The sequence below is a fragment of the Scatophagus argus genome, chromosome 3, assembly GCF_020382885.2.
Source record: "Scatophagus argus isolate fScaArg1 chromosome 3, fScaArg1.pri, whole genome shotgun sequence".
NCBI lineage: Eukaryota > Metazoa > Chordata > Actinopteri > Scatophagidae > Scatophagus > Scatophagus argus.
In genome coordinates this window covers 27,060,611-27,074,880 of record NC_058495.1, presented here as the reverse complement: position 1 = coordinate 27,074,880, position 14,270 = coordinate 27,060,611, and the positions used below count along the sequence as shown (strand labels likewise).

Here is a 14,270-nt window from a genome sequence, read left to right as displayed (position 1 = left end):
CAAACTGTGATGTCTCGATGAGTCAGTCAGCCTCACCAATCACAGCTCAGGTATTCAGTGAAAGTCTGAATACTTCGCAGTAGAAATACTCTGTTACGTGTGAAGGTCCTTCACAGGACGTTTATCCGCTGTGGGACTGAGAACAAGCCTCGAGAGGTTCAGGGTTCAGGGTTCCTTTGTGGAGTTTTTTGGCGGGAGCGAATCTGTCTCTGAGTGAAAGGTCCAGCTGCTGCTCACAGGACAAAGACGAGCTGACGACTGGGACGTGTGTCCCGCGTCCCCCCCAGCCCCTCCGACACGTTCCCGCTCCGAAGTGCGGCCATGCGGTCGTAAGCAGCTTAACGTTTGCACGTGAACGTGGCGGCGGCCTCGTTCTGACACTCGGGCTTCTGGACGTCGAGCTGCTCGCTGAGGACAACAAAGAGCATCTGATAGGTGGACACCAACGCCGTCCTCCTCCGTCAGGTGGACGCGTCACACACTCCACCGTCAACAACAGGAAGCATTGCAAAGCATCTGACGGTGACGTAAGAAGTATCAGTACACACTCAGTGTAAAAGTACTGCGTTATAAAATCCCTGCAGTCAAACTCTTAACCCTAGAACACTAACGTTAAAATTAGTAACACCATCACTAACGTTGGGTATATTTTACCCGATATAATATCTCGGATAAAATTTAAGATTAAGATATATATATATGTATATAATATATATACATATTTTGTCATTGGAGGGAACTCACTCCAACGAAATTTGTTCTCTGCATTTAACCCACCCAAGTGACGTGCACACACACACAGCAAACCCGGGGCAGTGGGCGACCGCGTGCAGCGCCCGGGGAGCAGTGGGGGTTAGGTACCTTGCTCAAGGGTACCTCAACCATGGACACCGGGACGGGGAATCGAACCAGCGATCCACCGGTTACGGGTCCGACACCCTAACCGCTGATCCACGACTGCCCCACATACAGTTTATCACACCAGCGTTCATCATGCCATATAGGACACACAGTGGCCACCTCGTGGTTTTTCTTTCACAGCTGTACTGAGCACACATTTGGTCCAAAGTATCAACACATCCCTTCATTTGGTTGTAAAATTCGATCACTTCAAAATTGTGTGGGTGAAAATCACCCGACGTTAGTGTTCTAGGGTTAAGCATAAACAAGCAAGTAAAAGTACTCTTGATGGCTGCTTTCAGAGTACAGCATGAAGTACAAATTACAGCTACAATTACACTCTCACTCTGACCTCCTGGCTGATGAGGAGCTGAGGACAGAGGACGACTCCACAGACCAGAGTCCGGTCTGCAGCGGCCCCTGCAGGCCCCTGCTGGCCACTGCTGGCCCCTGCTGGCCCCTGCAGGCCCCTGCTGGCCACTGCTGGCCCCTGCAGGCCCTCGAGCAGCTCAAAGGCCCCAGTTTGTTCTGAGAACAGGAAGAGACGAATCAGATGTGAGCTTCCAGAGAACAAAAGCTCGACTCTCCATCCTGTGAGAGGATGAAGACGTTCACACTCAGCTGGTCAGCAGACACAAGAGAAGCAACATTTCACACACACGAGGAGAACGAAGGCGAGGCCGACATCAGCGTGTGTGTGTGTTTTCCCCTGCTGCTTCACACACAGGCGTCCCTGCCCCGTCTCCATGGACACAGACCTGGTGGAGTCACTCCATGCTGCCACCTTGTGACCAAAGTGTGACACAAGAGGAGACTCTGCTTCACTTCACACTGAGAGCTTTAAGCCACCAATCAGCTGCGCACTTTATCAGTCCACAGACTGATGTGACCTGAGTGTCGTTACCATGACGACCGGCCCTGAACAGCATCAACAGCATCCAGCCTTTACGTCGCCTTAAACTTTAAACTACAATAAACACCAGTTGTGTTTATGTGTAGAAATGAGTGTTAAACATCAGCGTGTGAGCGTTTAAACAAACATACAAGCGAAAGACTGCTGTGCTTCTGAGGGGACAGCGTCCACACGGAGACACTCGCCGTGTCGTCTCTCTGTCTCACGCTGACGAGGACACAACAGGAGCTCCAGAGGGACACCGGCTGCTGATCAGTCATCTCATTCTTGTGCCTTTAAAAGGTGCTTTGATGAAGGACTCCTGCTTTAATGTTCGGATCGTCTTTGAAAGTCACAAACTTTATTTCAGCTGCTCGTTCTGCCGCTGAAGGCGGCGCCAAGCAAAGCAGACGCTTCAAATGTGACTTCAGCAACGATAAGACGACACGTGTTGGATTCTTCAAGTCTCTGCACGTCAGACTTCATCTTTGATGTCCCACTGAAACAACAGAGCGAGTGAACGAACACGAACACACACACACACACACACACACACACACACACACACACACACCTACCTGTTTGTTGTGGTTTCATTCCGGTGTGTGTGTGTGTGTGTGTGTGTGTGTGTTTCCTCCTGCAGGAACACAAACAGACGCAGAGATTAGGATAAGGACGAACCATCTGACTGCAGCGTTCACACCTGAGACAGACGACAAACTGTAAAGGACGAGTTCACAGGTTTTTGGTCTTGTGGGCCTCGGAGCAGAAACCAGGCAGCTAAACAACACGTTCGGCCAACATCACGACTCACACTGAACATACAGAGCGACTGTGACAGTTCAGCAGGCTCGAAACCAGGGGGCCGACTCAGCCTGGGGGTCCGGGGTCCGTTTACCAGCTGTGTTGTTGTTCTTTCTGGTCAGACTCTGTCCACCTCCAAACACTCAGAATACAGGTGCACTAACATCCGTCCACATTTAGAGCTGCCACAATCGATCGATTAGGCGATTAATCAATCAGTCAACTGAAAGAAAATCAGCTGCCAACTATTTTGGTATCTGATTCATCCTTTCAGACATTTTTGAAACATCTGCTGGTTCCAGCTTCTGACGTGTCAGCATTTGTCGTTTGTGACAGGAAACGAAGAGTTTTGAGTTTTGGACGCTCGAAGAAAAGGAAATCGTTTCCTCAGATCACATGAAGAAGTCTGAGCAGGTGAGTGCAGGAGACCCGCAGACAGCAGCTCAGGTTACAGGTGTGTGTGTGTGTGTGTGTGTGTGTAAACAGTCATCAGTGTGTGTTGTGTGATGAGAGGCTGACAGGAAGGGTGTGTGTCGCTGACGCCTTTCATCTGGAAATACAGGATTTAGGAAGAGGAAACTGCAAACACTCATTTTTATCTGTCGATGCTCTTTGATGTTTCACAGCCGAGTCTCAGAACAAACGCGAGTCCGGAGAGCAGATTTACCCTCCCGATGTCGTCCTGACACCCGAAACCGACGCCGGCGCCAACAGGAAGCTCCTGCCGTCGTCTTTTAACGCTTCAGTCCGGGAGCAGCGTCAAACGCTCACAGTTTCATCTTCCATCACCGAATAACCTCTGAGTCTTCAGTCAGTGGACGCGACTTGTGCGCTCGAGTCTCTCCCGTTACCTGACGTCCCATCACACACCTGGGGGGGGCGGAGCTTCAGCAAGTAAAAGCAGGTAAAGCTTCAGTGTTTCATCCTGCAGCCTCAGTCAGGACGGCAGCATCTGAAGGTGAGACAAAGACGAATCTTCATCATTACACTCCGTCATGTTTCATAGGAATATATGTGTGTACATGTACTGCAGTTTGTATACTGTGTACTTCATGTTCACATTTGTTTATAATGAGCTCCATTTTACAGCTTTAATCTCCATTTTAATGATAAAGTACTCAAGTATAATCACTTGTACTGGAGTATTTCCATTATGTACTACTTCATACTTGTACTCCAGTCTGTTTATCTTACAGCTTTAGTTACTTTGAACATTTTTATTATTAATAGCAAAAAACAGCAGTGTGTATTAAATGAGCTCCCTCAGCTGAGGAACACGTGAAATGGGCCATTCTGCTTTATGAGTACTTTTATTTTACTTTATGTATATTTTGATGTTATTAACTTTATACTTGTGCTTTTTTAAAATTTTTACAATTTCTACACTGCGGAATTAGTACTTTTACTCAAAGATTAACATACTTCAATTTGTTGTTCTTATTTCTGAATAATGAAGTATTTAAATGGATTGTTTCAATGATGCGCAGTTAGTTAGCGTGCTAGCTTGTTAGCTCTGTGCCGACATGACAAAACATCTGCACAGCTGTGTCAGTATGATGTCCTCATGGCTCCAGTCAACCCCCACCGTGCAGCAGTTTAACTCCTACTGAGGAGCTGCCGTAACACTGGATGCTGACACACAGCTAACACGCTAAGCTAATAAGCTACGACAGCTTCCATCCAATCAGAGCTCAGTTCTGTGAGGCGGCTGTGTTGCTGGTTGGTGATGTGTCAAAGGTCCAGTTTGAACAGACGCTCTTCGCCGTCACCAGGGAATCCAGTGAGTTCATCGCGGTGAACTGATTCCCCGTGTGCTCTAAGGTGTGTTTTGCTTTGTGCTGCTCGTCTCATCAAACAGGTGAAATCACTGGCTCAACAGCTGATTGATGAATCTCAGTTGACAAGACTGAACACTTTATCCTGCAGCCAACGGCGCAGGGCAGAGAGCACACTGAGGAGTGTCGGCTAAACTAATGACCAGCAGGGGGCGACTGCACTGGCTTCAAACAGAAGTCTGATTGTATGCGAGCTTACAGGAAAACGAGCTTCTCAGATGATTTGCTCATACGGAAGTACAGATTAGAAGCACTGAATGAAACACTGCAGGCTGTTGGGCTGAGCGGATGCCGAGCGTACAAAGTCCAGGACTGTCACTCCAGAATCAGGGTCTGAATCCCGTCTGAGGTCCGCTTTAGACAGTTAAAGCTCTTTGGTGAAAGTTAGGAAAAGATCCGGATTTTGATTACGTGTTTTGAAAAATCAGTTCCTCATTTAATCTTCATGATTCATGAATACGCACACAAATTTTCCATTTTTAGTTTGTGCTGACATGAAATGTAATCATGACGTGTCATCGCTATTTCACGAACTGCTGTGAGACTGCATTGTCCTCTCCGAGGTGTGTTGGAATACAGGAATACTCTGGTACAAGTACCTCAAAACTGTACTAATGTACGGTACCTGACTGACTCTGTGTCTCTCAGCAGTCTCTGTCTCAGCTGTCTCTGTGTCTCCGCAGGTCAGCAGGAGGACCAATCACTGAGCTCTCTGCTGGTCTTTCAGGTGTGTTCCTCCGCAGCAGGTAATCAGTACAGGTCACATGATGAACTCCACCTTCTCTCCATCATCTTACTTGAGCTTCAGTCTGTCTCCCTCTGCTGCTCACCGTGAGGACTCTCTGTCCGGCTCCGTCCCCTTCCTCCTCTACCCCTCCAGCATGGACCCCTATAAAGGTCCGATGAGGGCCCCCGGCCCTGGGCTGCTGCCCTACCTGGCCCCCTTCCATCACCACGGGCACTTCAGCGTGTATGAGTGTCCCTTCGAGCCGGCGTTCATCCAGAAACGTAACGAGCGAGAGCGCCAGAGGGTGAGGTGTGTGAACCAGGGTTACGCCAAACTGAGGGACCACCTGCCGGGCCAGAGCACCGACAAGAGGCTCAGCAAGGTGGAGACGCTGAGAGCCGCCATCAGGTACATCAAATACCTGCAAGGCCTGGTGGAGCTGGAGGACGGCAGAGTCAACAGTTCGTCTCCTGGACCAGACTGTGGAGGACAGTCTGAAGGAGTCCACTCCGAGGTCATGGTTTAACAACGCCACCTTCAACTTCCTGTTTGACTTGAACTACATGAAGACAATCCATCACAGCAAACACACGCTGACTTGAACACTCATGTTTCATCAGAAAAGAATCAAACGCTGCATTGCTGTGTGTTTCTGTTAGAGTCTGACGGACAGAACAAACTGAATACAAGAATAAAACCATCAAAAACAACTTCAAGTGAGACTGAAAGCTCAGTTTTGATCCTAAAAGTTTGACAAATAAAAAAGGGTCTACTTACTACTACTACTGACGTTTAGCAGGTTTTTTATCAGGTTCACCATCTTGACGCATGCTAACTCATGATCATCATTTGTTCGTGGCGGAGGAAGTAAACCACGCCCACTTGTACACGACACTACGGTGGCCATGGAGGACAACAGACCACAGCAGACGTGACAAATGGAAAATGTTAATAAAGGTAGAAATTTTAGCAACCACAGCCCAAGAAATAACAATAACTACAACTTCTGTCTGTTTGAATCATAACACTAAACAAAAACCAAATAACTGCATAATACATACCAAAATACTGAAAATAACACAATATAGGTATTTTAGCAAGTACTACATAGAAGTAATGAGTCTAACTGCTGTATATTTATTCATAAACGTTGATATTATAAGCCAGTATACTAAGTGAGCTGTTAAAAACAGCCTGACTGATGCAGTATGTCTCAGGCTTTTATTGTGAAAGGTAGGAAAAAAGGAAGAAGTCTTTCTGTATGGCTGCAATTTACATTAGCACAATAAAAGTTTGCCATCACACTACAGAGCCTTCTGTCATTATTTCATTATCTTTGTAAGCACGGACACAACTTCTAACCTTCATGAACATCACGTTGTAGTTTTTGTTTCTTTGGTGATGCAACTAAAACTCAAACCACATGCGATTCAACTTCTGTGCATTTAAAAAAGCACTGGACACGCTGAGAGATTTTGAAGCTAGCATGGCTAAATGCTTGGAGTGCTTGGCTGTAGGTGGCGCTGTGCTTCAGTGCTTACCGGATGATGGGGACAATAACACGGCAGCAGTACCTCTCCTCTCCTGCAGGTGGCAGCAGCAGACGAGCCTGTCAGGAAGCAGTAAAACCAATGACCTTTTCTGTCACATTTAAAGGCTTTTGTTTGTCATTTTCTAGGAAGGTCAGAGAGAAAAGAAGTGAGTGAGCCAGTGTGTGATCATTAAATACTGATTTAATATTTAATTGTTATATTTAGTTGTGAGGAAATGATGAAGCAGTACAAGTCACCCACCAAACAAATGCGTTAGAAAAATAAAGTATCAGAAACATCTGTTGTTTCCTGCAGCAGATCTCCTCTCTGACAGTGGTCTGATTAACATGTGGCGTCCCCTTTTAATCACTGGTCACCAACACACGGGCTGACACAAGATCAGTTCATCACATCTCTGTCAGTGTTTAACAACATGCAAACACGTCACAGACGAGACATTTTACCGACTCCGAGTCTGTTCAACATCGTTATTTACTCTACTAACACATTCAGCCTTTGGGCTTCTTTTTATGGGGACGAGTTATCATCAATTTGTGTAAAATCATGTCTATTAATATTCACACACAAAGTGAGTTTGTGAAAGACCAGATTTCAAGAAATACTTTAAAGTTTTAAATAGAGTTCCCTCATTTCTCCCCAAAGACTAACCGAACAGGCAATCGATCATCAATTAATCTGTGAGGTCAATTATCAAGCTAAAAACAAAAATCTCTGCTTCCTTCCAGTTCCCCAAATGTAAAGAGGTCCTTGCGAGTCCATTAAACCAATTAAAAGATGAGATTAGAGCACCCAGAAGTGAAGACTAAATTTAAATGCTAACAGCTAAAAGGTTGCAGCTGCTTTGAATCGAGGCCAACTCATCTGAGGAGTCCGGCTCACGTTCCAACAGGTTTTGGAGGAAACAAAATACTTTTTCATATTTCTCAGAAAGTCCTGACTTCCTCTTCAGATGAGGCAGTGAAGTTTGCTGCTGTAGTTTCCTCACACAGATGATTCATTAAAGGGAATTTGTCACCAGCTCTCAGTGACTCGTGTACTGATCAGAAGCACAACACTGTTAAGAGTTAACGATTAGCGATCATGTGAGGAACACTTTCCATACTGAGATTCATGCAAACCAACCAACACTTAAACGATCTTTGGCTTTTAAGATAAAACTAAAAGCAGCAAACAGAAAATACTGAACTGCTTTCATCTGGTTTGACTCAACGTGAGGGGCAAACGAGTCAGACTGCAGTTTGACTTTAACATCCGAGTCACACAAACAAGCTGAGGAATATTTTTAAAATGAAAGTTATTCAACACGTCGCTGTGTGTATCAGGTGGAGCAGAAAAGATCAGAACCCATTCACCAAGTGCGCAATTTTTAACATTAAATCTAACGCTCTCACATTAAAAAGTCTAAACATGACAACAGATCTTTGTTGGATTTTGTCCAGTTGAGGACTTGAATTTGATTTCCTTTTGCTGCAACTCATAGAAGTCCGAGTCGCGACTAAACACAACATGAATAAAACTTTAAATCACCTCATCTGTCAACATTTCTGCAAAGGCAACAACTTCTGCCTCACTACATCAAAGTCTTTTGTTTTGACTGAGAGCCCCCTAGTGGCAGAAATTAAACATGAGTTTAAGGCTGTTGAGGTTGTTTCTTAGATGTTTTTCTTGTCTGGTCAATAATTAATCATAAGAAATTAAAACACTTTAACAATAATCATTTCAGGTAAGTTTTTGAGAAAACCAAAGTTTAAAGTTCACAGGTTCCAGCTTCTCAAATGTGAATATTATCTGTTTGTCTGCCTTTGTCAGATTAACTGAACAAACCAACCATCATCAAATCAGTAGATCATGTAGTGTATTTCCTTTCCTCCTTTACCCATCTGCTGATGCTTCTGATTTGTCTTGTATTTGTGATGAAAAGAACAGCTTGTTTGTGTGTCTGGGATGTAAACCATGAAACCCACAGAGACGACATGACAGGTGAGCTCTGAGACCCTTTTGTGTCCACAGAACCAGAACACAGTGCTGACTTCTCCTCTAACAGACTTTCTCCTCACAGTGAAGCCACAGGTTAAGCCCTTCAGATCACCAGTTACTGCTGCACCAAGCGATTGTGTTACGAATCACGTGGCCCTGAATCGTGCTGAGTTAAAGAGACGAAGCTGCAGAAGCAAACAGATGTGGACCGGAGCGAAGCCGCTCAGTAAAGAGTTCAGCAGCTCTGAGTCTGTCCACCTGCTAGTGTCAAATCCGCTCCCTGCTTCACGAGTCCTCATTTCCTCAGTGTGACAGGTGTTTACTACGAGGTCGTCCTCAGAGTCTTGGACGTAGAGGACAAGTCCATCGTCCTCAGGCGTGCTGGACGTAGAGGACAGTAAGGCGGTGGTACACCAGGCTGCGGTGCTGCGGCTGTAGGCAGTAGGCGATGCTCTGCTCCACCTCCTGGCAGCGTCGCAGGAATCTGCAGCGGTCCCGGGCCAGCTCCTCCCAGGGGCCCCGCCGGTCCTCTTCCTCCTCGCCACAGCTGGCGAAGAACTCCTCCACATCGTCGCAGAAGCGAACCTGACAGGGAGAAGAAGAAGAGTCAGTGCTGATGGAGCAAGTTTCTGATAGTCGGGGTGAAACTTCTGGAACTGAATCTCGAGTATCAGAAAGCATAAAGAACATCTGACCTGTCAAAGGGGCAAGAAAGGCTCACTTCGTTTGATTTCTACAAAATTCCTGCATTTCAAAGTCATGAACAAGCAGGTTTTCAAACCAGACTTGCTCACTTAGTTGAGTTCACTCATCAGCTCTGCTTTAGGAGGCTTCACACTGCATTTTCTCATGACAGGCAGAACAACGAGCTGCGGTGACAGTAAAGGTGTGGTACAGCAGCTCCACCTCTGATTGGCTACAGCGTGTGTGCAGGACAGAACTTCTTACTTCACTTGTTGATCAAAACGTGTCGGACAGCAGACATTATTTTATCACTATTAAACATGTGAACACTCTGTAACATCCGGAGTCCAGGCGGGCTCAGTGTTCACACTGAATCTGGATTCATTCAGAGGAGATTATTGTGAAGTCTGACTGTTTGATCAAAGCGGCTCCTGCAGCTCACCTCAGGTCTTCACTACAGCCTCAAGGCTCCGAGCATGACGGGATTACAGAGAACTAAAAATACAACTGACTTGACCTCGAAGGCAACACTCATTACAAATGTACAAAAGTCTGTAGCTGTGAGCTCAGGACACATCGGTTCACGTCAGTCTGAAGCGTTTCTAATTCACAGCTTCACCTGTGGACGTCACACAGAGCTGTCACCAGGTTTATCGTGATACAGAACTTCACTACAGTGGAGCCCAGCTGGTTGAGTTCATCTGCTAATTTGAGTCAGAACCTAAAATCACAGGAATATCCCAAAATATCGTGATTATGATGGAAGAATCGCAACACCCACCGCGACCCTGTGGCTCCCAGCCAACTCCGTCCTGGTCTCTGGGTTTAAGTCAACAAGAGGAGCTGCAGTAAAATTAGACGCACTAAATCCAGAAAGCAGAAACCCCACAGAGACCGAGAAAGTGGCGGGTGGTGTTTCACAGCTCATGCTCTTAAGAAATGACTTCAACGTGACCAGGAAAGAAACCATCACAGTATTCAAACGATGTCAGTCAGTCGTGGGTTTTACGGTTTAAAAATTTCAACATCTGGGAACTTTTTCAGAAAGTTTCACTACAGAAGAGCAAACAACCTTGTCAACATTTAGATCCACTCAGACAATCTTTATGCCTCTGCCTCTGGCAGGCTTACATGAAATAAAGCACAACTCAAACTGTATCAGTATGCAAGCCTCAGACTGTCTTTTTAGACTAAATATTTTTCCTTTTGGAGCTTTGGTAGGACATCGCTGTGGATTGGTTATTTTCAGCATATTTATTAGTATTAGGTTTTATATTTTTTTTAGTATTAGGTTTTTTCTTTTCTGGTTGTTTCATTTGAAGGTTCTCGGCAGGCCTGAAGAGGTGAAAGCAAAAATTCTCTGCATTTTATAGGCCAACAAGAGAAACACAGCTGATGGGAGTGAATTCTGGTCTGACAGGCGTCCGTCCTCACTGCTGCAGACACATTCACTCAGGCTCAGGTCTCTTGTGAGCAGACTGCTGAACATATGAATTTCAAGATAAACCAAAAGAAGAAAGCAAACTGACCTTTTTGGTTGTGCTGCAGCTCCGGGTGCTGGAGGAGGTGGACGGTTCAGAGAAACCACTGTCCAGCCGCTCCTCAGCCTCCTCCTTCCTGTACTCAGGTGGAGATGCTGGGGTTTGGTGGGGGGAGCAAGTGGGAGTCCGCGAGGCCTTCTTGGCCCTAGCCCTGGCCCGGGGCCCTGCCTCCGTGGGGCCTCGAGTCCTGAGCGGGGCCTGGAAGTTAAAGGGGCTGTACGGATCCGAGGAGCAGCTGAAGGAGGTCCACAGAAGCAGGCTTTCTGCTTCGTCCACCTCGCTGGCTGAGGTGGAGTCCTCCCAGACATCATGGCCGGAAGGAGGGGAGGCGTTCAGGGAAGAGGTGGAGAGAGGGAGCGGAGTGAGGTCAGGTGAGGAGGCAGGGGTGGACCGGGTGGAAGACGGTGGTGTGGCCGTGGGGATGCTCCTAGGTGGGGTGCTCCTGGTGTGCAGCTGGGCGGTGAAGTTTCGGGGATTGTACGGGTCCACATTTTGGCACAATGAATTCCACAACCGCTCCGCCTCAGAGTCTCCCTCGCTGTCCGAGTCAGAGGCTTCATCGTCATCGGACGTGTCAGACAGATCAGACGAGCCCTCGCTGTCAAAGCCATCATCATCATCATCATCATCATCACTGGACTCCACATCTGATTGGCTGCTGTCGTCGTCACTGCAGGGGCAGCCCATGATGAACGCGATGGCTTTATTCTCGCACTGAGGGTTGGTGAGCACTGACACAGCTGCAGACTGACCCTCCAGAGGAACTGCTTCCTGTTCTTCCTCATCTTCCTTCATCCCCTTTTCGACATCCACCTGCACTGATGTAGTCTCTCCCTCCTCCATCCCTTCCTCCATTTCTGTCTTGATATCTTTCCGAGGACCAGTCGATTCAGTCTCCCGCTGTGGCTGCTCTTCACTTGGGGCTTTCACCATATACAGCTGGCACATCTGGAAGTGTTCCTCCTCCAGACTGGAGTAGCCATTGTCCTGATCAGGGGTCAGAAGTGCCACCTCACTGCAGGCGGCGGCAGCTTCTGAGCTGCTCAGGTGGTTACCGATACTGAGCCAGCGGTTTGCCGTGGAGCCCTTTCTGTTCTGGACTGTTAGAAGGCCTCCATTGTTGGCCAGCCCCTCTTTGTGGTCAGTCGGTCCAGTGTTTTCTCCCTGCGTCCATCCCTCACCACAGCTCTGGACAAACACAACGGTTGTTTCGGCAGCGGGAGCTTTTGATTCAGCCAGCAGGTGTTGTGGACAAAGCCGGCCTGTCAGAGTCTCCTCTTCAGCCCTGGACAAATCTGACAACAGTCCTCTCTGTGAGCTCTCATCACCGCCCCAAAAGCTGCCCCACCATGGCCTGCTTTTAGCCCCACCGCTCTTCACCGGGGAACTGACTGTCTCCGTCACCCAGTTCTTCTGTCCTGTGGGTTTTATATCCTGAGATGACCCTGGGCTTAACCACACTTGACTGAGAAAAGTCTTGGCAGAAGACAAATATCCAACCTGATTGTGATGGCACAGATTTAACTCAATTTCTTCTGCGCTTTGAATCCCTAGCTCCCGGAGAGAATCAGCGGTCAGCCACGGTAAAGTGCTGCCGCCTTTCGGCTCCAGCAGGCCGGCGGTTCCGTCGTGCTGACACCGCAGGTAGGTCAGGTGATTAGCCGAGTGCGGCATTATGTCGTCCAGTTGTCTTAAAAATTCATTTTCTTCCTCAACAAAGCTGCATTTTAAATCCCCGCTGATCCAGTCGGCTCGTTTGTCAGACACTGACGGGGTACGCAGTCGTCCCGGGAGATATTTGTGCAGAAATGTCAGCGCGGGCCTGGACACCACGGAGAACAAGCCGATCCACGAGCTTTCCTGGCTGTCCAGCACGGCAGAAGTGACTCCATGCCGGGGTAAAGAGGGCGAGCTCTGCCCGCCGGATAAATGTTCATCACCGCTCATACTTCTGAACATTTTCTTTAACCTCAAAAGTGAAAAATATAAATTATCTAACATAACCTGAGCAACAGAGATAACTCGACAGTTCCAGGTTCTCTGTAGTTTAGCTGCTTATTTGACAGCTGTCAAACTGCAGGAGGCTGCAGCGGATCCAGCCCGGCTTAACAGGAGCAACTATTAGCGCTTTCCATTTACTCAGATCTTTTTAATGAAACACAGCCTTTACTCTGCACTACACATGCTGATTATCGCAACCACAGACGGACCAGGAAATATCGCCCGTGACACCGGCACGGTCCATTGCGTTGGCGCTATTTTGAGAGTGGTGGTTGGACTTCTTTCTTGTGGAAAAGCTGGTGAAGACGGTGACGGAACTGGAGTACAAAGAAAGGTGAAACACACTTGAATCATGGTAGGAGAAAATGTCCAGGTCTGAAGAGGAAAGAAGAGCCATTTTGTCTGCTTTTAATTTCCGTGAAAAGGCGGCGGCTGGAGGTGTCCTCGGCTTCCAACGGCACCCGGTGATGCTAACAAGTTAGCTTAGCAAGAGCAGCTAGCTTAGCGGTTAGCCGGGGAGCGACGGTAACGTTAGATTCAAAAATATGATTTCTAAAAACACCATTTGTCGCCTTCGTAGTCCAATTTCGACTGTGTTCACTCTCTCCACAGTTAATACTGCTTCTGATTTCCCTTTAGAATACAATTTCAAATTTCACCGAGTCGCTTCCGTCTGTCTTACGTTTCAGTTTGAGATTTCATCAGAAAGTCAAGGGAGCGTCGACAATGACTCGTCTGTCCTTTTACGTGAAAGCTGCGCCCAGGGAGCGTCGCGGTGTTACTGAAGCAAAGTGAGCAGCACGTGGACACCACATGTTATATAATCGATAACTGTTTCATAATGAAAGTGAGTCCAAGGTTTCCGTTTTCATTGGTGCCACGTGTGTATCAGCGCACGTTTCCCACACTGAAAACAATTTTAGTTTTAAAAAGTTTGAAGAGAGAAGCAACAGCATGTTAAATTGAAAGATCTTCAGAATAATCTGATGTGCTTGCAAACCCCTTAAATCCTTTTTTAGTGGAGTATTTAACAGAGGAGTGAATAAATGTTTAAATAAAATACTTTTTGGGAAGGAAAGAAGCTTGTCGACGTACTTAACAATAAAGTTATCCTTAAATATATCTAAATTGACATGCTTTGTTTAATTTATTCATTTTTCTCATTTAACAGATTATCAGATTACAATTATCAGAACAAGCTGGTGTCTCATTGAATTAAGAAACCATCTTGTTTTCCAGTTTGGTGCTGTGTTTGTCAGCTTGGACAAAATAAATCTGAGGGGTCACGATTGATTGAGGGTCAGTAAAAATAATTTTCTGTTCCACAATATTCTGCTTGCTTCTACAGTTCTGTAA

The 14,270-nt window shown here is 46.8% G+C and overlaps 2 protein-coding genes across 3 annotated transcripts; one reads left to right on the top strand and one right to left on the bottom strand.

Moving 5' to 3' along the window:
• Window positions 1-3,579: 3,579 nt before the first annotated feature.
• On the top strand, window positions 3,580-5,942 carry LOC124057090 (achaete-scute homolog 5-like). Of its 2 annotated transcripts, XM_046385207.1 has the most exons (2): window positions 3,582-5,177; window positions 5,312-5,942. In XM_046385207.1, exon 2 carries the CDS (start codon window positions 5,313-5,315, stop codon window positions 5,682-5,684), a length of 372 nt encoding a protein of 123 aa, XP_046241163.1. In that variant the 5' UTR covers window positions 3,582-5,177; window position 5,312; the 3' UTR covers window positions 5,685-5,942. The 2 variants fall into 2 exon arrangements, with proteins under 2 accessions (XP_046241162.1, XP_046241163.1); XM_046385206.1 differs by having other exon boundaries at window positions 3,580-5,942.
• Window positions 5,943-7,301: 1,359 nt separating this feature from the next.
• Window positions 7,302-13,674, bottom strand: LOC124057089. The gene is made up of 2 exons (XM_046385205.1): window positions 10,902-13,674; window positions 7,302-9,273 (listed from the first exon to the last, which is right to left on the bottom strand). The coding sequence occupies exons 1-2, from the start codon at window positions 12,912-12,914 to the stop codon at window positions 9,061-9,063; spliced, it is 2,226 nt and encodes a 741-aa protein (XP_046241161.1). The 5' UTR covers window positions 12,915-13,674; the 3' UTR covers window positions 7,302-9,060.
• Between the last annotated feature and the right edge of the window lie 596 nt (window positions 13,675-14,270).

What these genes read in the sequence shown, in the direction of transcription:
- LOC124057090 (XM_046385206.1), top strand. Translation starts at nt 5,196, where the DNA reads ATGATGAACTCCACCTTCTCTCCATCATCTTACTTGAGCTTCAGTCTG.
- LOC124057089 (XM_046385205.1), bottom strand. Translation starts at nt 12,914, where the DNA reads ATGTTAGATAATTTATATTTTTCACTTTTGAGGTTAAAGAAAATGTTC. An exon ending in GCTGCAGCACAACCAAAAAG is followed by an intron (nt 9,274 to 10,901) that starts GTCAGTTTGCTT and finishes TCTCCCTGTCAG; the next exon opens with GTTCGCTTCTGCGACGATGT.